Source organism: Eleutherodactylus coqui, chromosome 8 (genome assembly GCF_035609145.1).
Source record: "Eleutherodactylus coqui strain aEleCoq1 chromosome 8, aEleCoq1.hap1, whole genome shotgun sequence".
Taxonomy (NCBI): domain Eukaryota; kingdom Metazoa; phylum Chordata; class Amphibia; order Anura; family Eleutherodactylidae; genus Eleutherodactylus; species Eleutherodactylus coqui.
In genome coordinates, this window is record NC_089844.1 from 176,287,420 (window position 1) to 176,314,552 (window position 27,133).

At 46.0% G+C, this 27,133-nt stretch overlaps 1 protein-coding gene across 1 annotated transcript; it reads left to right on the plus strand.

The window, feature by feature from the left end:
- The first annotated feature begins 7,449 nt into the window (after positions 1 to 7,449).
- LOC136578037 (uncharacterized) lies at positions 7,450 to 26,454 on the plus strand. Its single transcript, XM_066577945.1, has 12 exons — positions 7,450 to 7,515; positions 12,392 to 12,563; positions 13,999 to 14,021; positions 15,143 to 15,401; positions 16,546 to 16,743; positions 17,130 to 17,155; positions 19,774 to 20,056; positions 21,537 to 21,731; positions 23,576 to 23,619; positions 23,850 to 23,942; positions 24,158 to 24,437; positions 25,893 to 26,454. Exons 1-12 carry the CDS (start codon positions 7,450 to 7,452, stop codon positions 26,120 to 26,122), a joined length of 1,869 nt encoding a protein of 622 aa, XP_066434042.1. The 3' UTR covers positions 26,123 to 26,454.
- Positions 26,455 to 27,133: the final 679 nt, after the last annotated feature.

Consider the following 27,133-nt stretch of genomic DNA (forward strand, 5'->3'; position numbering starts at 1 on the left):
CCCAAATCAGCTCAGGGAAAGCTAGTAATTTTGAGGCTGGGAAAAGTTATAGGACCAGTACGTTTATGGTCACAATACGGGGGATCGTCGCTAGAGATGAGCGAACGTACTCGTCCGAGCTTGATACTCGTTTGAGTATTAGCATGTTCGAGATGCTCGTTACTCGTGACGAGTACCACGCGATGTTCGAGTTACTTTCACTTTCATCTCTGAGACGTTAGCGCGCTTTTCTGGCCAATAGAAAGACAGGGAAGGCATTACAACTTCCCCCTGCGACGTTCAAGCCCTATACCACCCCCCTGCAGTGAGTGGCTGGGGAGATCAGGTGTCACCCGAGTATAAAAATCGGCCCCTCCCGCGGCTCGCCACAGATTTGTTCTGACATAGAGGAGGGAAAGTGCTGTTGGTGCCGGAGCTGCTATAGGGAGAGTGTTAGGAGTATTTTTGGCTTCAAGAACCCCAACGGTCCTTCTTAGGGCCACATCTAACCGTGTGCAGTACTGTGGAGGCTGCTTTTTGCAGTGTTGCACTTTTTTTTTTTTGTATATCGGCCGTGCAGAGCATTGCGCCCTGCAGTAATTATACATACTCCAGGGCAAGCAGTGGTGGTGAGGCAGGGACAGAAGACATATATTGTGAGGCAGGGACAGAAGACATATATTTATTGAATATAGGCAGTGGGCCTTTCCAAAAACATTTGGGGAAAAAAATCTATTTGGGCTGCCTGTGACTGTCCTCAGTATACTGGGTCTCTGCTGGGTGTAGTTGTCCTCCTAATTCATATGCAGCCAGCTAAGTGTTACAGCAGGCTTGCACAAAATTATTTCCTGGCTCTGTGTTGGCTGTTACATCACATTCCAGTCCACAGTGCAACAGTCTGCAGTTATTTTACATACTCCAGGGGCAGTAGTGGTGACGCGGGGACAGAAGACATATACAGTGTATATAGGCAGTGGGCCTTTCCAAAAACATTTGGGGAAATAAATCTATTTGGGCTGCCTGTGACTGTCCTCAGTGTACTGGGTCTGTGCTGGGTGTAGTTGTCCTCCTAATTCATACGCAGCCAGCTAAGTGTTACAGCAGGCTTGCGCAAAATTATTTCCTGGCTCTGTGTTGGCTGTTACATCACATTCCAGTCCACAGTGCAACAGTCTGCAGTTATTTTACATACTCCAGGGCCAGTAGTGGTGACGCAGGGACAGAAGACATATTTATTGAATATAGGCAGTGGGCCTTTCCAAAAACATTTGGGGGAAAAAATCTATTTGGGCTGCCTGTGACTGTCCTCAGTGTTCTGGGTCTGTGCTGGGTGTAGTTGTCCTCCTAATTTATACGCAGCCAGCTAAGTGTTACAGCAGGCTTGCACAAAATTATTTCCTGGCTCTGTGTTGGCTGTTACATCACATTCCAGTCCACAGTGCAACAGTCTGCAGTTATTTTACATACTCCAGGGCCAGTAGTGGTGACGCGGGGACAGAAGACATATACAGTGTATATAGGCAGTGGGCCTTTGCAAAAACATTTGGGGGGAAAAATCTATTTGGGCTGCCTGTGACTGTCCTCAGTGTTCTGGGTCTGTGCTGGGTGTAGTTGTCCTCCTAATTTATACGCAGCCAGCTAAGTGTTACAGCAGGCTTGCGCAAAATTATTTCCTGGCTCTGTGTTGCCTCTTACATCACCGCTGTATTCCTGTCCACAGTGCAACAGTCTGCAGTTATTTTGCATACTCCAGGGCCAGTAGTGGTGACGCAGGGACAGAAGACATATTTATTGAATATAGGCAGTGGGCCTTTCCAAAAACATTTGGGGAAAAAAATCTATTTGGGCTGCCTGTGACTGTCCTCAGTGTTCTGGGTCTGTGCTGGGTGTAGTTGTCCTCCTAATTCATACGCAGCCAGCTAAGTGTTACAGCAGGCTTGCGCAAAATTATTTCCTGGCGTTCCATAAGCGAAGTCAGCCACCAACCACAGGCCAATAAGCGGCACATTTAATTACAGCGTTCTGTTTCTGCACTACTGGTAATACACCATGCTGAGGGGTAGGGGTAGGCCTAAAGGACGAGGACGCGGGCGAGGACGCGGAGGCCCAAGTCAGGGTGTGGGCACAGGCCGAGCCAGTGCGGTGGCCAGGGGTAGAGGCAGGGCCAGACCGAATAATCCACCAACTGTTTCCCAAAGCGCCCCCTTGCGCCATGCCACCCTGCAGAGGTCAAGGTGCTCTACGGTGTGGCAGTTTTTCACAGAGACGCCTGACGACCGACGAACAGTGGTGTGCAACCTTTGTCACGCCAAGATCAGCTAGGGAGCCACCTCCACCAGCATGCGCAGACATATGATGACCAAGCACCCCACTAGGTGGGACGATGCCCGTTCACCGCCTCCGGTTTGCACGACTGCCTCTCCCCCTGTGCCCCAACCTGCTACTGAGATCCAACCCCCCTCTGAGGACACAGGCACTACCGTCTCCTGGCCTGCACCCACACCCTCACCTACGCTGTCCTCGGCCCCTCCAGCAATGTCTCTCAGCGCAGGGTCCAGACGTCGCTAGCGCCACTGTTTGAGCGCAAGCGCAAGTACGCCGCCACGCACCCGCACGCTCAAGCGTTAAACGTGCACATTGCCAAATTGATCAGCCTGGTGATGCTGCCGTATAGGCTTGTGGAAACGGAGGCTTTCAAAAGCATGATGGCGGCGGCGGCCCCGCGCTACTCGGTTCCCAGTTGCCACTACTTTTCCCGATGTGCCGTCCCAGCCCTGCACGACCACGTCTCTCGCAACATTGTACGCGCCTTCACCAATGCGGTTACTGCCAAGGTCCACTTAACAACAGACACGTGGACAAGCACAGGCGGGCAGGGCCACTATATCTCCCTGACGGCACATTGGGTGAATTTAGTGGAGGCTGGGACAGAGTCAGAGCCTGGGACCGCTCACGTCCTACCCACCCTCAGAATTGTGGGCCCCAGCTCGGTGGTGGTATCTGCGGTGGTGTATGCTTCCTCCACTAAACCACCCTCCTCCTCCTACGCAACCTCTGTCTCGCAATCAAGATGTGTCAGCAGCAGCACGTCGCCAGAAGTCGGTGTCGCGCGGCACGGCAGCACAGCGGTGGGCAAGCATCAGCAGGCCGTGCTGAAACTACTCAGCTTAGGAGAGAAGAGGCACACGGCCCACGAACTGCTGCAGGGTCTTACAGAGCAGACTGACTGCTGGCTTGTGCCGCTGAGCCTCCAACCGGGCATGGTCATGTGTGACAACGGCCGTAACCTGGTGGAGGCTCTGCAGCTCGGCAGCCTCACGCACGTGCCATGCCTGGCCCATGTCTTTAATTTGGTGGTGCAGCGCTTTCTGAAAAGCTACCCACACTTGTCATACCTGCTCGGAAAGATGCGCCGGGTCAGCGCACATTTCCGCAACTCCAAGAGGGACGCTGCCACCCTGCGGACCCTGCAACATCGGTTTAATCTGCCAGTGCACCGATTGCTGTGCGACATGCCCACATGGTGGAACTCTACGCTCCGCATGTTGGCCAGGCTCTATGAGCAGCGTAGAGCTATTGTGGAATACCAACTCCAACATGGGCGGCAGCCTCCTCAATTATTTACAGAAGAGTGGGCCAGGCCCTTCGAAACTTTGAGGAGTCTACCCAGATGGTGAGCGGGGATGCTGCAATCATTAGCGTCACCATTCCTCTGCTATGCCTCTTGAGAAGTTCCCTGCAAAGCATAAAGGCAGATGCTTTGCACTCGGAAACGGAGGCGTGGGAAGACAGTATGTCGCTGGATAGTCAGAGCACCCTCATGTCTATATCTCAGCGCGTTGAGGAGGAGGAGGGGGAGAAGCATGAGGAGGAGGGGGAAGAGACAGCTTGGCCCACTGCCGAGGGTACACATGCTGCTTGCCTGTCATCCTTTCAGCATGTATGGCCAGAGGAGGAGGAGGAGGAGGAGGAGGAGGAGGATCCTGAAAGTGATCTTCCTAGTGAGGACAGCCATGTGTTGCGTACAGGTACCCTGGCACACATGGCTGACTTCATGTTAGGATGCCTTTCCCGTGACCCTCGCGTTACACGCATTCTGGCCACTACGGATTACTGGGTGTACACACTGCTCGACCCATGGTATAAGGAGAACCTTTCCACTCTCATTCCCGAAGAGGAAAGGGGTTCCAGAATGATGCTATACCACAGGGCGCTGGTGGACAAACTGATGGTAAACTTCCCATCCGACAGCGCTAGTGGCAGAAGGCGCAGTTCCGAGGGCCAGGTAGCAGGGGAGGCGCAGAGATCAGGCAGCATGTACAGCGCAGGCAGGGGACCATTCTCCAAAGCCTTTGCCAGCTTTATGGCTCCCCAGCAAGACTGTGTCACCGGTCCCCAGTCAAGGCTGAGTTGGCGGGAGCACTGTAAAAGGATGGTGAGGGAGTACGTAGCCGATCGCACGACCGTCCTCGGTGACGCCTCTGCCCCCTACAACTACTGGGTGTCGAAGCTGGACACGTGGCCTGAACTCGCGCTGTATGCCCTGGAGGTGCTTGCTTGTCCTGCGGCTAGCGTCTTGTCAGAGAGGGTGTTTAGTGCGGCTGGGGGAATCATCACGGATAAGCGTACCCGCCTGTCAACCGACAGTGCCGACAGGCTTACACTCATCAAGATGAACAAAGCCTGGATTTCCCCAGACTTCTCTTCTTCACCAGCGGACAGCAGCGATACCTAAGCAATACGTAGGCTGCACCCGCGGATGGAGGCATCGTTCTCTATCACCATCAAAAACGGGGACATTTTTGCTTCATCAATCTGTGTATAATATTCCTCCTCCTCCTCCTGCTCCTCCTCCTGAAACCTCACATAATCACGCCGAACGGGCAATTTTTCTTAGGCCCACAAGGCTCAGTCATATAATTTTTGTAAATAATTTTTATACGTTTCAATGCTCATTAAAGCGTTGAAACTTTCACCTGAACCAATTTTTATTTTAACTGGGCGGCCTCCAGGCCTAGTTACCAATTAAGTCACATTAACCAAAGCGATTAATGGGTTTCACCTGCCCTCTTGGTTGGGCATGGGCAATTTTTCTGAGGTACATTAGTACTGTTGGTACACCAATTTTTGGGGGCCCTCGCCTACAGTGTAATCCAATTAATTTTTAGCCCACCTGCATTACAGCTGACGTTACATCAGCTGTGTTGGGCACTGCATTGGGATATATTTATGTACCGCCGGTGGGTTCCAGGGAGCCACCCATGCCGTGGGTCCACACGGAGTTGTAACTGCATGTGTCCACTTCTAAAGAACCCCAGTCTGACTGGGGCATGCAGTGTGGGCCAAAGCCCACTTGCATTAAACATGACATTACCTCAGCTGTGATGGGCACTGCAATGGGATACATTAATGTACAGCCGGTGGGTTCCAGGGAGCCACCCATGTTGTGGGTGCACACGGAATTCCCATTGCGGAGTTGTACCTGCCTGTGACTATTTATAAAAAAACACAGTCTGACTGGGGCACGCAGACACCTTGACAGAATGAATAGTGTGTGGCACATAGGTTCCCCATTGCTATGCCCACGTGTGCAGCTCCTGATGGCGGTGGCACAGGATTATATTTCTCATTGCTTCTGTACAGCATTGTGGGCTATCGCCCTGCCCCTTTTAAAGAGGGTCGCTGCCTAGCCGTGCCAACCCTCTGCAGTGTGTGCCTGCGGTTCCTCCTCATGGCAGACGCACTTATAAATAGAAATGAGGGTGGCGTGGCATGAGTGCAGCTGAAGGCTGCGCAGGGACAATTTGGTGTGCGCTGTGGACACTGGGTCGTGCAGGGGGGGGGGGGTTGGGCAGCATGTAACCCAGGAGAAGTGGCAGCGGAGTGTCATGCAGGCAGTGATTGTGCTTTGTTGGAGGTAGTGTGGTGCTTAGCTATGGTATGCATTGATAATGAGGGGTTTTCAGAAGTAAAAGTTGTTGGGAGGGGGGGGGCACTCTTGCCGCTATTGTGGCTTAATAGTGGGACCTGGGAACTTGAGATGCAGCCCAACATGTAGCCCCTCGCCTGCCCGATCCGTTTCTGTGTCGTTCCCATCACTTTCTTGAATTGCCCAGATTTTCACAAATGGAAACCTTAGCGAGCATCGGCGAAATACAAAAATGCTCGAGTCGCCCATTGACTTCAATGGGGTTCGTTACTCAAAACGAACCCTCGAGCATCGCGATAATTTCGTCCCGAGTAACGAGCACCCGAGCATTTTGGTGCTCGCTCATCTCTAATCGTCGCCCATGTACAATTAGTGAACCTTTGTCCTAGCATTGATAGGCATTGTTACTATATTTCAAATACTTCATCCTAGCATTGATAGGCATTGTCTCTATTGCTCACATACTTTGGGATACCTTTTGGTTCCTTTCTTTCATTCATAAGGCTCCTGATGAGTCGCATTTTACCACAGAAACGCGTCAAGCCAATTAACATCGAGTCTACTAACATCTAGCTTTGCTTAGTAAACCATATAGGTTTTCTTTTCAATTTGGAATACAGTATAGATCAAAGCTTGGGTATGTCCATATCGATATCTGGACTTCATCCAGCAAACCAGAACTAAAACGACCCCATCCTTTTTTAAATCTATTCCTGCTTTGATCATCAAAAATATTTTTCAAATAAAACCAAGCGCTTGTATAGACTTGGTCCACACCGCATCAATAGTGGACAAGCTGAGTTGATTTGGACGGCGGTACGCACCCGTTTCAATTTTTTTCATTTGTCCTACGGTGGGAATGGGCACGTCGGCACTGTATTCCCGGCTGGCCACCTCCTACTAATGGAAGAGTCACCATGGCGCCCAGGTTGACCATAGAGTAAAATTTACATGAAAGCACGGAATACCCATATTGATTGGCACCGCGCAATTGCTCCTCTACTGTAGCGCCAACTGTGGTAGACTACGGTGCTTATTTTTCTAATTGAGCATCTATTTGCTTTCTCTCTGTGAGGTCCTTTATATTTTATAAGTTATTATTAAAAGTTCTGTTTTAATTAGGAGTCAAATCAGTGAAGAAGTTGTGCAAGAGCTGATGTACTCTGCAAAATCTGCTGAGGTTCTGTGTGACCAAAATCACATCTCATCTGTACACTTTTAACCCTTATATCCCTGCACATTCTGAACTGTTGCAAGGTTCTCCAGGTTTAACACGGTGCAATGCAAAGTGCATACAAGATACATTATTATGCATGTGGAAAATATGCTTTATGCAACCACATAACAACTTTACACTGGGGTGTAACATGGACTCTGGCTGTGGGACACTACAGTAAGGAATGCTGATATTACTCCGACACATGCCCTGATCCTCATAATTCACCTGGAATGATACCAGTGCTTACAATGTGGTTGAATTTTCCTTATCTCTGCTCATAAACCTTTAAGTCACGCCTGTGGCATTCTCATTGTGAAGTGACATGGACCTTGAACTGAGATTAATGATCAAACCTGAAATACATGTCTATGATCAAATGGTGTCTAAGGTGACTCAGAGCACAGTCAGATCCAGGAACCATTGTAAGGATAGAAGGACTGGTCTGGCAGCTCCCCGAGGCTGCAGGATCTCTACCTGTCGCTTCTTAATGCTAAACTGCTGGTCATTATTGGAGGTGGTCCTGGCAAATTCGTAACATTATGGTAATGAGCAAGAAAGGCAGGACAAGACAAAGGAACCACCCAGGAAGCTCCGAGGCCTCCGGGAAAGAGGAGACGGCACCGTCTGTAGGGACAACGCGGCCAACATTTCACGTCTCCATGCAGTAAGAGACCAGAGCCAGAAGAGATCATACTGTACAATGGTTGTGGGATCATCTCAGATGACATGTCTGAACTGGTTGTATGACTAATGTTTCCCACAAGGAAATGATAACAATTGATTGATTGATGATGTAAGTTTAGGTGATTTCTCTTAACCCTTAGGGACGTGGCTTTTTTCTTATTTTTGTTTTTTCCTCCTCATTTTCAAAAAATCATAACTTTTTCATTTTTACGTTTACATAGCGACATGAGGGCTTGTTTTTTGCAGGACTAGTTGTCTTTTTCAATGGTGCCATTTAGTGTATTACATAATTTACTGGAAAAGATTTTAAAATTTTCAATCGGAGTGAAATTGAAAAAGGATAATGCAATCGCCCCAACTTTGGGAGGGTCTTGTTTTTATGGCTTACACATTGCAGTAAAAATTACATAATAACTTTATACTGTGGGTTAGTATGATTACGATGATACGCATTTTTTTATATAGTTTTACTTTTGCGGTATTACTTTTAAAAAATAAAAATACTTTGGAAAATGTTTTTCGGGGGATAGCGTGACCAAAAATGTGCAATTCTGGAGGTTTTTATTTATTTTTTTCTGACAATATTCACCGTCCGGAATCAATAATGCATTATTTTGATATATCAAACCTTTGTGGATGCAACAATGCAAACATGTTTTTTTTTAATTTAATTGGTTTTTATTATTAATATGGGAAAAGGTGTTTTCTTTAACCCCTTAGTGACTAAATAGTGGTGGCCTAATTTTTCAAATCTGACATGTGTCACTTTAACATAGAATAACTCCGTAAAGGCTTTGCATATCCAAGTTTTTTTAAATAGTTTTTTTTGCCACATCTTGTACTTCATTTAGGTAAAAGTAAATTGATAGAATTTCTGTATATGTATTAAAAACGCCTAAATTGGGAACATTTTGAAAATTTTTTAATTTTTTTTCACATTTTTAACTGCAATACTCAAATATGTGCAAACATACTGTACAAATTCTTGATAAGATATATTTTTCCATCTGTTTACTTTATTCTAGACACACATTTTGAAAGGTTTTTTTAACCATTTAGGAGACGTACAAATTTAACATTAATGATTAAAATGTTAAGGAACATTTTGTTTTCCTACTCGAAGCGAAGATTGTAAAGCCTCATAGGTATCAGAATAATGGATACCCCCACAAATTACCCCATTTTAAAAATACACCCCTTAATGTATTCACTGAGGGGTTGTCAGGAGAATTTTGACCCCTCAGTTTTTTTTTTCAGGAGTTAATGCAATTTAAAGGAGAAAAAAATAAAATTTCATATTGTTGCAAATATGTCATTTTAAAGACAGTTTTTTTCTATAGTGCACATGAAAATGAGGATTTATACCCCAAAATGGTTTGTCCTGTGTGCAGAAGCATACCCGTTGTGGCCCTAATATTATGTCTGGATGCACAACGGGGCCCAAACTGAAAGGAGCAGCCGGTGGCTTTCAGAACAGACATTTTGCTTGAAGGTGTTTTAGGCCCCATCGCCCACTTGTAGAGCCCTTGAGCGGCCAAAATGATAGAAAACCCCCACGAATGACCCCTTTTAAAAAACTAGACCCTTAACGAATTCATCTAGGGGTGTACTGCGTATTTTGACCCCACAGTTTTTGAATGAATCTAAGGAAAGCAGAAAGAAAAAATTACGATGTTCATTTTTTTGGTAATTCTGTCATTTTGAAAACAGTTTTTTTATACAGCACACATATGAATAAAGACTTTCACCCCATAATGGATACCCCTGTTTGTCCCGTGTTCAGAAACATATCCAATGTAGCTCCAAGCTGCTTACTGGACACATGGCTAGGCCTGTAATGAAGGGAATATTCTTAACTTTCAGGGCACAACTGAATAAATTCCAGGCCCCATTACTCACTTGTACAGCCATCAAGCTGCCAAAGTGATAAAGTGCCCCCCACAAATGACCCCATTTTAAAAACTAGTTCCTTCAGCGCATTTATCTAAGAGTGTACTGAGCATTCTGACCCCACAATTTTTGTGAATTTTTTTCCACAAATATGTTTACTTCCATGACAGTTTTCTTTGTTTCAAGCAGGAAAACTGGGGAGATGCATCCCAATTTTTTTAGCACTAGTTCTTCTGTGTTCAGCAATACCCCCATTGTAGCTCCAGTCTACTTACAGGACACATGGCTAGGCCTATAATGGAGGGAACACCCGTAGGATTTCAGGTCACAACTGAATAAATTCCAGGCCCCATTGCCCACTTGTGCAGAAAAAAATGTAATCTCTAACCCCCCCCCCCCCCTTTGGCATCCCTAAATCTTACATAAAAGTAATAATGTAAACTCTGTGGTATGTCTGAAAACACAGGTAATTACGGAGGCCCGGTTGGGATGGGCACAAGAGGCAATAAATCCGGGTATCCCTTCCTCTCCCATGCTTGATGCAAATCCACCACTTTTTGGGGGGTATTTCTTGACCTCAGCGGCAGGGATGGGTTGTAAAAAGTGGCGCTCTGTGGGGCTCTGTAATCTTGCTGAGGTGCGGTGGTCTCACACAGAAGGCGCTCAACAATCTGCTCCTGGAACTGCAGGAAGGCGAGCGTTCCCGGGGCTTCTTGTAAATTACGTATTCCAAGTAGTGATCTGAATAACGCCGGGCTCACACGGCCGGATGTGGATCCCAGCTGTGAGCCCGTCCATGGCCCTGCATGCTGCCACGTAATGTACTGTGCATAACTGCGTACTCACACAGGCGGTCATGCGCAGTACACCTTTTTTCGTTTGTTTATTTATAGTAGTGATAACACGGGTACCCACAGCCCGTCTACAATGTCGTTGCGTATGGGCTGCGGGTATATCTGTGACTATGGAGCATAATGGGCTTTATATTGCAGATATCCACAGTAAAACAGAAATCCTGCATTCTGTTTTCTGCGAGTGGATTATGTTTTTCCCACCCGCTAATGTGAGCGGAATTGTGTAATCCAATGCATTTGATTGATCCACATATTACCTCGGCTCAAATGCATGCAGAATCCTCAATTCCTGCGACCGACTTAAGGTAGATTGCTACCATTTTATCATGTTACCGGGGACCGCTCACCGGGGCTCTCAGTCACTGCTCCAGGCTCTTGGCTGCCCTCATGGATCGGATCTGTGATGGGAGGTGAAACAAACTTTTTTTTAACTTTTACATAGCCTATCACATGACCAGGGACTGTATACCCCTGTGAAATCTCCCGGCTCTCGGCTACCTTTGGTATCCAGAAACAGGGAGATTTTAAAATACGATCCGTGAGTGGAGATGAAACTTTAACTTTTTAAACTTTTTTTTTAACTTTACATGATCGCCGTTATCCAATGAATAACGGTAATCATGTGACCAGCATACCACAGTCCTTGGTGACATCGCCTTGCTCTCGGCTACCTTTTAAATGCCCAGGCTCCGCAGTTCTGCATATGCGTCTAACATTTTGCCGAAGGCACGCAAGCACAGTAGCCGGTGGCAGGTCCTTGCAGGAACAGATCGCCGCGGGACGTCACTGAGGCCGCATTTCAGTATTTTCAATTTTCCTTACAGATCCGATCTGTGAGGAGAGATGAAACTTTAACTTTATTTAACCTTTTTTTTTACTTTTATGCAATCGTTAGATAATGGTGATCTCATGGCTGGGCGTCGCACACTGCAGCCCCTGGTGACAGCTCCAGGCTCTGGACTACCTCTGGTAGCTGGGAGCCAGGAGCTGTCACTCTTGCAGACCCCAGGGCTTTAGTCTGCAGGACCTGCATGTTTTTACAGTCCTGTAGATTAAAGCCCAGGTACTTAGAACGTGAAAACACGTATGTGTGGTCACTAAGTGGTTAAACTTTTACTTCCTTTACTTTTTCCAATAATATATATTTTTTTTCTATTTGATTTTACATTTTATTTGAGTTCTCATAGGGGACTTGAACTTGTGATTGGTTGAATGCTCATATAGTATAATGTAATACCACATTATTACATTATATGGCATTTATTCATGCCAACTCTGGGGGCATTCAGAAGGCACCCTGCAATCGCATCACAGGGGGCCATTCATGTCCCCCGAACAACGATCAGAGTATTTAAATGCCACTGTCAGAATTGTCAGCATTATTAAGAGGGTTAATAGCCACGATCAGCACTAACACTGATCACAGATGTTGCAGGCTGGTATCTGCTATCACAGACAGTCTGCACCCGCCTTGTATGGAGTAGAATGAGTTTGTCACCCCACTCCATATAAACCCCACACACCCAGGATGTAAATGTGCACCATGTGGTGTTAAGGGCTTAAATAACAAGAGCTAGAGTTCCCTCCTAATATTAGATATTCTAATATAAACTGCCTTCCACTAGGGGGTAGCACTGTGGTCCTGGTGGCTGAGAGAGCTGACAATGGCCCCTCTGCCACATAAGACACCACTATTATAACTGGCACATGGTAGGTGGGTGGGTTACAGATTTTGCCTTGGACTCCAGAGTTTCTAGTTATCATGTTACCCCTCTGGCCATTTCCTTGTCTCTAATAACATATTTACCAAGACGAATTGCTAACTTTGTCTTTCAGAATGTCAATGTCCCTGGTAGGGTAGAGAGAATTGCTGAAAGAAAGGACGTTGGTCTTGAGAAGAGGCAGGAGCTGAGGGACCTGAAGATTAATGCACTGTGCTCGGAAAAGATGGAGGACGTAATATACCAAAAACTGAACCAGATCAGGGAGATCATGGAGAAATGTAAAGGTGGGTCATGTAAGGGAACAGTGCTGATAATAACCAGTGCCACAAGCTCATTCTATTACATGGCTGCAATGTGTCCATGACATATTTACTCACAGTGGTAAGGAGCCTCCTCTGTTTTTATGGCACACATGTCAGGATGTTCTTATTACTAGGGCTCTGCCTCGCTGTATCATGATCTCCTCATAGGTTTGTATGTTTGCAGACTCCTCTAGTCTTCTGCTTCTTTCTCCCATTGACCACATATCTTCTCTGTAGATCTTACAGATCACTACCAGATTCAGGGTCGTACCTATAGGGGGTGCACAGGTAGTAGTCGCAACCAGGCCCTGGAGCCTTAGGGCGCCAAAGGCCCCTCTATCATATAAGAAAACACCAGTATTATAAATGGCACTTAGTTGGTTGGGAGGCTATATTACAGATTTTGCGTAAGAGTTCCCTACATTTTGCCTTTGCCTAATCTTTTCAGATTCTAGCAATGGCCATCTGCTAGTATTGCATCAATGGGATTTTTAAGGTGCCGGGAAAAGTTGTGGAAGGGTCTCCATGCTGAACTTTTGCATCCGGGCCCATGAGTCTTTAGCCATGCCTCTGACCAGATTCTAACACGTTCCTTTACTTTGCACCTTCCATTGATCTTTTATCATTGATAAATGCAGGTGAGGATCTTGTCTTCGACCCTGTGGCCCCTATTGCTATTATAGCCTTCCTTCCTCTAAGCTTCTAATGACCTTGTGTTTCTATGTCAATGTCCCGGTGTAATACCGCATTTAATCACAATGATTATCGCTGAAAATTCACTCAAAAGCCATCTTTTGAGCAATAATCGTTGCGTCAGCTAGCTGAAAGACGATAAGTCTTATCAGGACCGCACGCTGAGTTCTCAGCGGGATACTGCTGATACTATTGTTTCAGCTGGTATCCCGCTCAGAGAAAACAGCAGCAGTATGCAGAAGACAGGGCACCAGTTGTCTTCTGTATACCCCCCTCGAAGCACTTAGCTGTATACTATCTGAGCACTCCATGAAAACAGCAGCAGTATGCAGAAGACAGGGCACCAGTTGTCTTCTGTATACCCCCTCGGAGCACTCAGCTGTATACTATCTGAAAGCTCCGTGAACACAGCAGGAGTATGCAGAAGACAGCGCTCCAACTGTGTTCTGCATACCCTGCTCGGAGCGCTCAGTTGAATACCAGCTGAGCGCTCCGTGAACACAGCAGGAGTATGCAGAAGACAGAGCTCTAGCTGTGTTCTGTATACCCCGCACGGAGCACTCAGTTGAACACCAGCTGAGCGCTCTGAGAAAATAGCAGTTCTCAGAGCGCGTAAATGCCCACAATGATTATCGCTCAAAAGATTGCCTTTAAGTTGTACAGAGTAATATCAGAGGAATACACAGTGAATCTGCTCTTATTGTCTCTTTTTTGTTATTTCCAGAGATCACAAAAGGGAAGAAATCGGTGAGATTTACCTTTATTAAGAAATTTTAGAACGGCAGAAACAATGTAGAAATGTTTCCAGTCAAATCTCTAATCTTGACAATGTATTTGGATTGTGAGGTCGAGGATTCATCTTGTAAAACTTTGTTTACTGGGATATTCAGGGCGTTTCACGTACCAAGCAATCAGGGCAGATAATTGAGGTGCCCCAAAGAGAAAGTGAATTGAATGTTTTCTAAGCCCCATCAGACCCACCTGTAGAGACTTTAGACATAATGTGAAAATTTTAATCTGTTCCTCGCCAAGTTCATTGTGAATGTGCTGAATCAAAGTGAGATGATGGGAGTTATAAGTACAGGTAAAATAACTATGAGGCAATATTCTATTACCTTTGATTGGCTGCAAATCCTGAACCTTGTGTGGCGCAGAGTGTTAAGGCAGCAGAAATGTTCTCACTCTTGACCTGAAGGTTGTGGGTTCAATCCGCATGTGGTTCAGGTAGCTGTTGCAAGGTTGATTTAGCCTTCCATCCTTCTAAGGTCGGTAAAATGAGCACCCAGCTTAAAGATGACTAGGGAAGACAATGGCAAACCAACCTGCAAAAACATCATGTTGAGATGTCAGTCATGACTTGGTGCTTGCACCAGGCGACTTTACCCTGCAGTGTCCATTCTCCATCAATAACTATAGACCTTGTAGTAAAGGCTTTGAATCATCGCTTTTCTCTACTTATTAGAGAAGATCACATATTATCAAATGAGTGGTCCTAGAGCTAGGCTTCAGCCTCGTCAAGCCTTTTAGCGGGGTGTGTCCAAATTAGGTGAAAAGCGAAGGCAAGATGTAACATTTAAAAATATTGAGGACTCCTTAAGTTGACCACAATTACTGGAGTTACTAGGAGAGTAGGTGGAGCTCAGAATCCATAAAATCCATACATTTAATATCAAGACACTAGAAATGTTTCAATCCCAAGAGTCAGTGCATCTAGATCTTGCTGCTGGTGCCCAACCTTGAAAGCATCTTGTGAGCGTACCAACACTGGCTATTATCTATAATGTTCATTGGTACTGTAAAAAAAGTGCTACTGTACATCATTATCAGTGCTCCGATGTATAACTTTATAATGTGCTGCGCTATTACAGAGTCAGCTGGGGTCAGGACACAAGGTTGCGATCATGTCAGCTCTGGAGGAGAATGTCGAGTGGCTATTTAGAGTTATAGGTTCTTCGTATTTCCAAGAAGTGGTGACGGGTCTGAATCGTATCAACATCATGAACATGAAGACAAAGAATTTGGAGAAGCTGCTGGCTGAATACACATTCTGCTTCTATGTATCCAATGAAGAAGAATGGACTCAGGGTGCGTCACCGTCTAAGAGGGTTAAATCACTGTCGGCACAAGGTAAGAGACTGAATGCCGCCATATGCTCTTTGGGAACGAACTGGACGACAGTGGTCAAAGATATAAGGTAACTGGACCGAGTCATTTCACCCTCTTCTACTACTCGGTGCAAATAATACAAAACCAGACTGCAAGGGAGAAATACTTTAACTAGCATGTGTCCTGGGGTAAAGTAGAAAAACAAAAGACTGGTAACTTGGTGAAACTCTCCAAAGATGCACCAAAATACCAGTTTTTGCTTTCTTATATCTAGTCCACCCACCATTGGTATGTCTACCTGGTTGAGAGCACCACTCCCACCTGCCTTCTATCACCCTCCTGAAAGCTGTTTGAGTCCTGGTATTACACCTAGATTTCTGGTTTCTGACACTTTTAGGTTTTCTCAATCCCCTTTCGTTTACCCTCAGCTTTCTGGAATGAAGTATGGCAAGTTTATTGAGAAGTGCACATCTTTTAATAAATTTGACACATCTTAATCCAGTGCAAATCACATTAATACTGCTTTTTGACACATCAATTCTAATTGAATACCTCTATTGATTTCTGTGGAAGAATTGTTTGGGCATGCTCTGTAATATGTGGAGAGGTCACTAAGGAGAAGATGAGCCTGTTCCCATCATCTCTTCACTTCCATGTGAAAGAAAAATGGGCATACTCTATGATATATACAGAGGTCAATGTGTAGGGAAGGAGAGAAAGAAGTGACCTGCTCCCATCACCTCTTGACTTCTATGGAAGAGTGTAGTGGGCATGCTCTGTGGCCTTTGCAGGGAGGTGGAGCAGATGAACTGTGACCATTACCTATAGCCTTCTATGGGAGAATACTGTGGGCATCTGAGAGGGGTAAGTTGTGACATTCACATATTGTGAATAGTGGATACTGTTAGTTGTAGCTTTGTAGTTGGGGTCATTATAACCCCTCCCACTGGTGATAATGAGATCACTGCTGACTCTACCCCTGTGTACACAGAATAAGCTGAAAAGTGACTGGCAGTGTCAGCCTATTGTGAGGGCTCAGTGGAGAGTGGGAAAATTGTAATATATCGTCCAGAGAGTTTCATGAAAAAAGTAAAAAAATAATAATTACCCTAAAATGTTGCGTTATACAATAGACGATTATCTGAGCAAAGTGGTGTGATTACAGGGAAGAAGAACCTGGTGGTGGTGATTGATGATATAGCGGTCAGCAGTGACGAGGAGAAGACTCGGCTCCTGAAGCAATATCCTGATATAAGTAAATACTCCAAGGGTCTCCTCCTCTTCAGTAGGACAGAGAAAGAATTGGTCAATCAGAAGTTGTTTTCTAACCTCCCACAGCTGGAACCAGACAAGGCCGCCAGAGGTTAGTGAAGAACATCCTCCCCACAAGCATCATGAGGGGTTTATGTAGAGAGAAAAGTTACCGGGGAAGAATGGAATTATAGGAATGATAGGTCGAAAGTATTCAAAGTCCATAGCAAATCCGCCATGTGTATAGGTACCCAAATAGTAGTAGTAGGGCTAACCCTGACCTAATAAGTACAACATTAATTATTCTAGTAGTGCTAGTAGCAATAGTAGTAATAACACAAGTAATAGTAGCAATAACAAATATAGTAGTAACAATAATAGTCAAGGTAGTATAGCAGCAATGTAGGTGTTAATTGTAGTAAGTAGTAGTAATGATGGTCATAGTATTAAAAGCATTGTCCATGCATTGATTTACTCAACTATCTTCTCACTCCACAGGTTCTGTGCGGGTCATCTCTCCAAAGGTGAGGCATGAAATGTTAGTCCTCCTATGACGTAGGACGATATTAATCAATTTCGTCTACAGTCTATTTGTACAGCCCTCTGAGGTCTGCAGCCCTGTGTGCTCTGCAGTCTTCTGTGGTCTGCAGCCCTGTGTGCTGTGCAGTCTTCTGTGGTCTGCAGCCCTGTGTGCTCTGCAGTCTTCTGTGGTCTGCAGCCCTGTGTGCTCTGCAGTCTTCTGTGGTCTGCAGCCCTGTGTGCTCTGCACTCAGTCTTCTGTGGTCTGCAGCCCTGTGTGCTCCGCAGTCTTCTGTGGTCTGCAGCTCTGTGTGCTCTGCAGTCTTCTGTGGTCTGCAGCCCTGTGTGCTGTGCAGTCTTCTGTGGTCTGCAGCCCTGTGTGCTCTGCAGTCTTCTGTGGTCTGCAGCCCTGTGTACTCTGCAGTCTTCTATGGTCTGCAGCCCTGTGTGCTCTGCAGTCCTGTGTGCTCTGCAGCCCTATGTGCTCTGCAGTCTTCTGTGGTCTGCAGCCCTGTGTGCTTTGCAGTCTTCTGTGGTCTGCAGCCCTGTGTGCTCTGCAGTCTTCTGTGGTCTGCAGCCCTGTATGCTCTGCAGTCATCTGTGGTCTGCAGCCCTGTGTGCTCTGCAGTCTTCTGTGGTCTGCAGCCCTGTATGGTCTACAGTTTTCTGTGGTCTGCAGCCCTGTGTGCTCTGCAGTCTTCTGTGGTCTGCAGCCCTGTGTGCTCTGCAGTCTTCTGTGGTCTGCAGCCCTGTATGCTCTGCAGTCTTCTGTGGTCTGCAGCCCTGTGTGCTCTGCAGTCTTCTGTGATCTGCAGCCCTGTGTGCTCTGCAGTCTTCTGTGGTCTGCAGCCCTGTGTGCTCTGCAGTCTTCTGTGGTCTGCAGCCCTGTGTGCTCTGCAGTCTTCTGTGCTCTGCAGCCCTGTGTGCTCCACAGTCTTCTGTGGTCTGCAGCCCTATGTGCTCTGCAGCCCTGTGTGCTCTGCAGTCTTCTGTGGTCTGCAGCCCTATGTGCTCTGCAGTCTTCTGTGGTCTGCAGCCCTGTGTGCTCTGCAGTCTTCTGAGGTCTGCAGCCCTGTGTGCTCTGCAATCTTCTGTGGTCTGCAGCCCTGTGTGCTCTGCAGTCTTGTGTGGTCTGCAGCCCTGTGTGCTCTGCAGTCTTCTGTGGTCTGCAGCCCTATGTGCTCTGCAGTCTTCTGTGGTCTGCAGCCCTATGTGCTCTGCAGTCTTCTGTGGTCTGCAGCCCTAGGTGCTCTGCAGTCTTCTGTGGTCTGCAGCCCTGTGTGCTCTGCAGTCTTCTGTGGTCTGCAGCCCTATGTGTTCTGCAGCCCTGTGTGCTCTGCAGTTATCTGTGGTCTGTAGCCCTGTGTGCTCTGCAGTCTTCTGTGGTCTGCAGCCCTGTGTGCTCTGCAGTCTTCTGTGGTCTGCAGCCCTGTGTGCTCTGCAGTCTTCTGTGGTCTGCAGCCCTGTGTGCTCCGCAGTCTTCTGTGGTCTGCAGCCCTATGTGCTCTGCAGTCTTCTGTGGTCTGCAGCCCTGTGTGCTCCGCAGTCTTCTGTGGTCTGCAGCCCTATGTGCTCTGCAGTCTTTTGTGGTCTGCAGCCCTGTGTGCTCTGCAGTCTTCTGTGGTCTGCAGCCCTATGTGCTCTGCAGTCTTCTGTGGTCTGCAGCCCTGTGTGCTCTGCAGTCTTCTGTGGTCTGCAGCCCTATGTGCTCTGCAGTCATCTGTGGTCTGTAGCCCTGTGTGCTCTGCAGTTTTCTGTGGTCTGCAGCCCAGTGTGCTCTGCAGTCTTCTGTGGCCTGCAGCCCTGTGTGCTCTGCACTCAGTCTTCTGTGGTCTGCAGCCCTGTATGGCCTACAGTTTTCTGTGGTCTGCAGCTCTGTGTGCTCTGCAGTCTTCTGTGGTCTGCAGCCCTGTGTGCTCTGCAGTCTTCTGTGGTCTGCAGCCCTGTGTGCTCTGCAGTCCTCTGTATTATACAGCCAAGCTTTGAGTGGGGGATGCAGAAGACAAGCGGGGCCACTTTTCTTCTGAATCCAGCTGTTTCCCGCTCGGAGCGCCCGGCTGTTGTACAGCTTATCGCTTCGAGTGGGGTATGAAGAACACAGCTGGACAGCTGTGTTATTCATACCCAGGCTGTGTTTAGGGAGCAGGATACAGCTGAAACAATAGTATCAGCTGTATCACGCTGTGAATTGCTGATAACTGATCACTGATCTTTCAGCATGCTGAAAGACAATAATGAGCGACCGCTTAATGAAAACTGCACGATGTTACTGGAGTTGGACACAACGATTATCGCTCTTAAGATGGTTTTGAGCGAAAATCATTGTGTCTAAATCAGCCTTTATGGTTTAAGCCAAACCAAAATCTTCCCTATAAGGAAAATACTCTAATTCGCAGTCAGCTGTTTCAGGGTTCTCACACCTCATCAGTGTATAGTGGGGTTCTGGTTGGCTGAGTAAAAGGCCTGAGATGTAAGTCCAGGAGGGTATTGTTTCTCCTTGCCAGTTGGTGTAGGGAGTCTTAAAGACAATGCAGTGTTACCTGGGAAAAAAGTATGCAAATAGATCTCTGTGGATGAAAGAAACGCTTGAATCTTCAGGTCCATATTTTATTTTTACTTGAAGGTTGTGATTGGAATAAGACATAAAGTGGGAGTTTTCTTCAGATCAGAAGACAGAAATTTCTCCTGGCTGATGACCCTGCTGACTTCGGAGGCCTTCAGAGACCATGTCCTGTCCGTCCGGCCATGCTTCATCTCTAACAGTGGACATCAGCAGCTGGAAGAAGACTTATCCCACTGCACATTTGGGATCCTCTATCACACCAAGAACAGGGGCAAAGTCAACATTACCGATATGACAGACAGTCTGTATGACGAGGAACTACAACGTCTGTCTGTGACCCTCGGTAAGAACACAACTGAAAATGATGATAGGAGAATGATGGAGGAGTCGTCCTCGGGCTCTTCTCGACAGCTGAAGATGATCTTATAGACTTCTATAAACTTCTATGAGCCCTTCTTTCTTTCCAAGAAGAGCCGAGGAGTGACAATCACAGCTCCTTCATGTCAGTGATCAGTGGGGGTTTCAGCACCCAGATCCCACTGATCAAAAGTGTAGGTAGTCCTTTAAGATCCATTTTACAATAGATCCATTACATTTCTTACTGGTCTTGACAGAAATCATTTTGCTAATGTGAAACAAGCCTTAAAGGGATTTCCATATGGTCTTTTAGGACATATAGACATCATAGAGAGGGGTCTCCACTCTATGAGCAGAACAGAGAGCTACTTTGTATGGGCGGCTATTGTTTTGGCAGACTTGAGGCATCCTTGCATTCCAAGATAGTCATTCATCTAAATTCCCGACCTGTAGTACTTCATGTGCGGTTGCTACATGGTAATCATTGATTGGTCATGGCCTCCACAGAAAAATCAGCTGTTTTCCAGGGGTTCAGGAAGAAGGACAATGGGCAACCAGTTGACCGCCCAGAGCCACATTCTGAACAGGGTCATTTCTGATGAAACAATGTGCAGCAACTGGTTAGAGTTGGGTTCAGAATATAAAGGGGTTGTCCGGTTGATACAGCCTTGTATGGGGTAAAATAACAAACTGAAGTATACTTACTCCTCTGCAGCCGCAGCTCCTCTGTGGTCCCGGTGACTGTTGTGAGGATGAGGTAACAGGAAATCACATGACAGCTGCAGCCAATGAGAGGCTGTATCATCACCTTCCTGAACTCCTGGCATCATGGCACTCATGTGAGCGTCGATGCCAGGAAAACCAGCGGCAACCTCAATTTCACCATAGTCACTGGGACCACAGAGGAGTTGCGGCCGCGGAGGAGTAGGTATATTTCAGTTTGTATTTTAATGCAGATCTATTGAAGCGAGGCTGTCCGGTAACCAGACAACCCCTTTAATATAACAAGTAATTATTATGTATTTTTAGCAGAGTACATGCAGAAATGATTGTAGATATTATTATTTATCAATAGCGGAGCAAGCAGGGGCTTCATTATTAATTATTAGTGACATACTGTAGGTGTCTGCTGGCCCAGGTTCCCATTCCCTCCAATAACATGTCTAGTGACTCCATCATGATGCAGATGCTACTTGTATGCACAGGGAGAAGTGACTGCCTGATAACTCTGCAGCTGCTTATCATATAGAAAATAGTAGGATTGGATGGGTTAAATCCCACTTTCCCATACAGGAGACATGAAGAGCTGGTTGTGTTTTCCCTTAGACAGTTGTAATGGGATCAACCCTTTTCATTTGGAGGCTATCATATGAGATTGATCTGGAGGTGCACGCCCTTCTACCTGTGGGGGACGACTAGACCCCCAGAAGTCTCTCACTAATCCAGCTGGCACTTTGTTCTTGCAGAGAAGAAGAACATAATCGTGGTGATTGATGATGTGGAGGACAGTAGTGACCATCAGAAGAGCCTGATTCTGCACTCACAGCCGAAGATTGCCACTTATGCCAATGACCTGGTCCTAGTTTCACATCAGGACAAGACTGATAACATGGGGCAGGAAGCAAGAGCAAAGATCTTAAGGAATTTCCTCGGGCTTCCAGGTATCAAACACAATATACTTTACTACTTATCGTCTTACTGCAGAGGAGTCGTCCCACGTCTGGGACTGTAGATAAACTCTGCACTGAATCTCTGGGGCATTGGGATGACCAGGGTTGGAGATGATGTTGCAGGCAGTTGACTTCCCATCTCACAGAGGTCGAATTAAATGTCACACTGCAAACCAGTTGTCACAATGAAAGTAGTGAAGTGACGGTGCGAATGCACTGGGCTGTACTGTTCCCCGGGGTGTGATGGCGGGATGCAATGAACACCCCAATGAAAGTCCAGGAGACGTGGAGGCGGGTGATCTCACAATTTATTTGGGACTAAGGGTTATAGTCCCATACTCTCTGATCTCAGGTAGTTCTAGCAGCTAAGGCTTCTGGGGTGCTCCTGGTTTTGTGGCCTCTATGGGTGTGACCCTTTTTATAACTTTAGCTCCTCCCAATAGATTTGCATGGAACTGAACTTGTTTTTACCTTCATTCGTCTGTTCTGTCTGTTTTCTGCAGAACTAACTGGTTTGTTAACCCTCTAGCTGCTGTAGCACAATATTTGAAGAATCGGCCACCACTTAAAAAGATAAAATATACACTTAATAAACAGTATTAAAGTATTATGAAGCAGTAGTAAAACACTAGTGCAATCTTTGGGGTACCAACCACATGTTTCTGGGTACCACAAATTAAACACAGAAAGAGAATGTCTTAAATTACTAAACCCAGTCAGTATAAATTTGCGGATATATGACAATTTATGACTACCCCCTCCCCCTTTCCCACCAGTACAGACTGGGTCAATATGTCCATCTATAACTAAACCCCATATAGACCTGCAGTAATGTCTTCACCTATGTTTACCCTAGGTATAGACACAGGAAATAATATGTCTATCTGTGACTGCCCAGGGAATAAACCTTAGATAATAGGTTCATCTATGATTACACCCAACATTGACCTGGGGTAATATGTTCACTTGTGTCTACCCTGAGTATAAACCTGGTAAATAGTATGTCTATCTATGACTACCTTGAGTATAGACCGGGGGTAATATGTCCATCTATAACTACATCCTGCATAGATGTGGGGTAATATATCTATCTAAGACTACCCTGAGTATAGACCTTGGGTAATATGTCCATCTATAACAATACCTTGCATAGACCTGGAGTACTATGTCCATCTATGACTACTTTGAGTATAGCCCTGGGGTAATATGTCTATGTATGACTACCCCCTGTACTGACCTGGGGTACTATGTCTATCTATGACTATCCCCAGTAGTGACCTGGGGTAATATGTCCATCTCTAATAATACCCTGCATAGACCTGGGGTAATATGTCTGTCTATGACTACCTTGAGTATAGACCTGGGGTAATATGTCACTCTATAACAATACCCTGCATAGACCTGGGGTAATATGTCCATCTATAACTACAGCCTGCATAGACCTGATATAATATGTCCATCTATGACTACCTTGAGTATAGGCGTGGGGTAATATGTCCATCTATAACTACAGCCTGCATAGACCTGGACTAATATGTCCGTCTATGACTATCCCCAGTACTGACCTGGGGTAATATGTCCATCTGCCAGAACAAGTGTAGTTTGGACTCCCAAGGTGATAACCCAGAAGTGAATTTTAGAGCTTTGCCCTCCAGGTCTCCTAGTGGGAAGTTAGCGCTGCAGGTGACCGGCGGTGAGATTTGCACCTGTTTTACACTTTAAAATACATGAAAATGATGTTTCCTTTTAAGATGTTGAAAATATTGTGAAGCCGTGTGACCACCATGAATGAGATTCTAGAAATAGTAAAAGGGAATGACCTGTTTGTTTTACAGGTGAAACACCGGAATATCAACCAGCAAACACAGGAAATGACAATGTGAGTAGTGAAATATCGTATCACCGCCATCATCATCGTCATCTCTATAGCCAATGACCTGTCACATGCATTGCCTCAGGGGCTGTAATGGGAGTAAACATGAATGGGGTTCACCATGTAGTCATTATCAGGACAGGCTTGGAGTAACATATCCATCCATGACTGCACACCGTACAGACCTGGGGTAATATTTCTATCGTAATTTGATCATGAACATCATTGTTTTCCAGCAGGCGGCAGTTGTCTCTTCTCCAACTCTAGAGAGATCCCAATCCTTGCCTCCTGCGGCTCCTCCAGAGCTGACGGACTCCTTCATGGGACATGTGAGTCATATATTTTTGCAGTCTTAAGAAATTTATAATATTTAAGGTTCTATAGAGTTTGGGTTTTTGTGACCTTGGGAAAACATTTCATGATGTTCATGTACACCCCCATTGTTCAGTACTACGTTGGTCAGTATACTCTGTAGAAGGCTTCAGTGTGAACTGTATATAAGCTTATATCAACCCTATCTTCTTTTGGCTTTGGTCTTTTGTAGGCTACACCAACTCCATCGAGATCTACCGTTGGCGTCTTTTCTAGATCACAGGAGGGTGACTATGGCTGGCTGAGGGGACTGTTGACATCCGAGGAATTTGGACATAAGGATGTTCTATGTTATAAGATATCTGGAAGTGATAATGAGGCGCTGAGAGCAGCCGCCTTTAAGAGTAAGTTCGGTATTCTATATCACAGTTTGAAGAATGGGAAGATACGTCTCACCGATGTCAAGGATTCTCTGTATCATGAGGAGTTGGAGCAGCTGTCGGCCAAACTAGGTGAGAGGCTGGTGGGAGCTCTTAGACTGAGACTTATCCTCTTGTCCTCCTCATCCTTTCTCTTCTCTACTCTTGTGTGCCTCTTCTTTCTCTATATATGTCTTTTGGATCATTCATGTCTTGTCATCTAACTCATCTTTTTCCATCTCTCTTCCTCTGCTCCCCGTTGTTTACATCGTTCTGCTTTTATCTCCGTTATGTCTTGTCCTCCTCATCTTTTACCTTCTCTTCTTTTGTTCCTCTTCTTTATATACTACCTTTTTTAGATCATTCATGCCTTGTTCTCATCTTCTCTCTTGCTCTGCTCTTCTTTCTCTATATCTCTCTACTTTTATCTCCTTCTCTGTACTGACCCCTGATATATTTATACATAGTTGTTAGAGCGCCCCCTTGCTACAGTCTTGGGTATAAATAGATGATGGGGGAGGTCTCTGTAATGTTCCCTGATATAGCTATACATAGTAATTAGGTCGGGCCTCTGCCATCTTTTTTCTTAACTAAATAACCCCAATTTTGATAGCCTCTCTGGGTCTTGTAGTCCGCCCATTCCATTTATTACTTTAGTTGCCCCCTTTGAATTCGCTTAAGCTCTGATATTTCTTTCTTGAATACCGGTGCCCAAAACTGTACACAATATCCCATGTGTGGTCTGACCAGTGACTTGTAAAGAGGAAGAACAATGTTCTCATTGTGCGCCCCTAGATCTATTTTGATGCACCTCATGTTCCTATTTGCCTTGGCAGCAGCTGCCTGACACTGGTTGCTCCAGTTAAGCTTACAGTTACTAAAATCCCCAAGTCCTTTTCCATGTCGGTGTTGCCTAGTGGTTTCCCATAGTGTGTAATGGTGACTTATATTTCCCTGCCCGTGTGCAGAACCTTACATTTATCAGTGTTAAACCTCATTTGCTACTTTTCTGCCCCCAAGCTGTTCAGATCCATTTGCAACTGCATTCTATTCTCTCTTGTGTTGAATTCTTTGCATAGTTTTGTATCTACTGCAAATATTGATACTTTACTGTACAATCCCCACAATGTGGTTAATAAATATTTTAAAAATATAGGGCCCAATAGTGCCCCCGGTAGTCCCCAACTAGTAACTGTGACCACCTCCAATACTGACCCCTATGGTATCCCATTAGTAATGGTGACCCCTCCAATACTGACCCTTGTGGTACCCAACTAGTAACGGTGACCCCCTCCAATACTGACCCCTATGGTATCCCATTAGTAATGGTGACCTCTCCAATACTGACCCTTGTGGTACCCCACTAGTAATGGTGACCTCTCCAATACTGACCCTTGTGGTACACCACTAGTAACGGTGACCCTACCAAAACGACACAGTATCAAACGCTTTGGAAAAGTCCAGATCCAGAAGATTCAGTGACTCTCCAGTCTACGAGGTCTATACTTTTTATTTCATGTTGCTGTCTTTCTTTCTGTGCTCATCCAGGGAAGAGGAGGATGATTGTGGTGATTGATGATTTGGATGACAGTGGAGACAAGATGAAGCAGAAGATCCTGATCAAGCAGCCCGGCCTAGGCAGACTGGCCGCAGACATTTTCCTCTTCACTGCTGCTGAGAAGAAGGACTTGAATCATGAAATTAAGGGAAAACATAAAAGTAAAATCAGCAAATCAACAAGAGAAAAAATAAGCAATATAAAGAAAATTCTGACTTGAAAATCATCACCAGAGACTGAACCATTGTTCTGTGATCCCTCATATCCGCCAGCTCCCGGTGGCTCATGGGAAATTCCTGGAGAGCGATTACATATTATATTGATGATCTGTTACAATTAGAGATGAGCGAGCGTACTCGGATAAGCACTACTCGCTCGAGTAATTGGCTTTATCCGAGTATTGCTGTGCTCGGGTCTAAAGATTCAGGTGCCGCTGCGGCTGACAGGTGAGTCGCAGCGGGGAGCAGGGGAGAGCGGGCAGGAGAGAAGGAGAGAAAGATCTTACCTCCGTTCCTCCCCGCTCTCCCCTGCAGCTCCCCGCTCCGTGCCGGCACCCGAATCTTTAGACCCGAGCACAGCGATACTCGGATAAAGCAAATTACTCGAGTGAGTAGTGCTTATCCGAGTACGCTCGCTCATCTCTAGTTACAATGTATCGATGCAGGTAAGAGCTATCAGCTTGCAGTACATTTGTGCTGCTGTCTTTACCTCACAGATTTGTCTGGACTGGTACATTGTAACAAACCCTCAGCTGTGTGAGCAGAACTAGGTCAGGGCGCATTTTGAATGTGACAAAAATGCAAAATTTGCTGACAAGAAGTTGAGATCTTGGAAGATTAGGATTTATTCAATTCCTCTCCTCTTGACAAGGAGCAAAGGTTGCAGTAAAATGGAATGCAAAACATTATTCCTCTGGTGAAATGAAACATCACAGAAAGGATGTTCAAAGTAGAAACCATTGAATGTCAATTTCCCATTTTGATAATCAGGTGTAAATGAAGCAGGCGCCCCTGATCTCCTGTATAATGAGCAGTCACCGGATATCAGTCCCTTACTGTAGATTTCTCCTAGATTAGTAATCCCCAACGGTGGCTCAGGGTCCACATGTGGCTCAAGACCACATGTTGTATGACCCCAGGCTGTTTCTCATCACACTTCCATCCTAACATTTTACCCCCTCGCAGTCGTCATCCACCATGTTTTCTGATTTTGGGGGGGCATTAGAAGACAC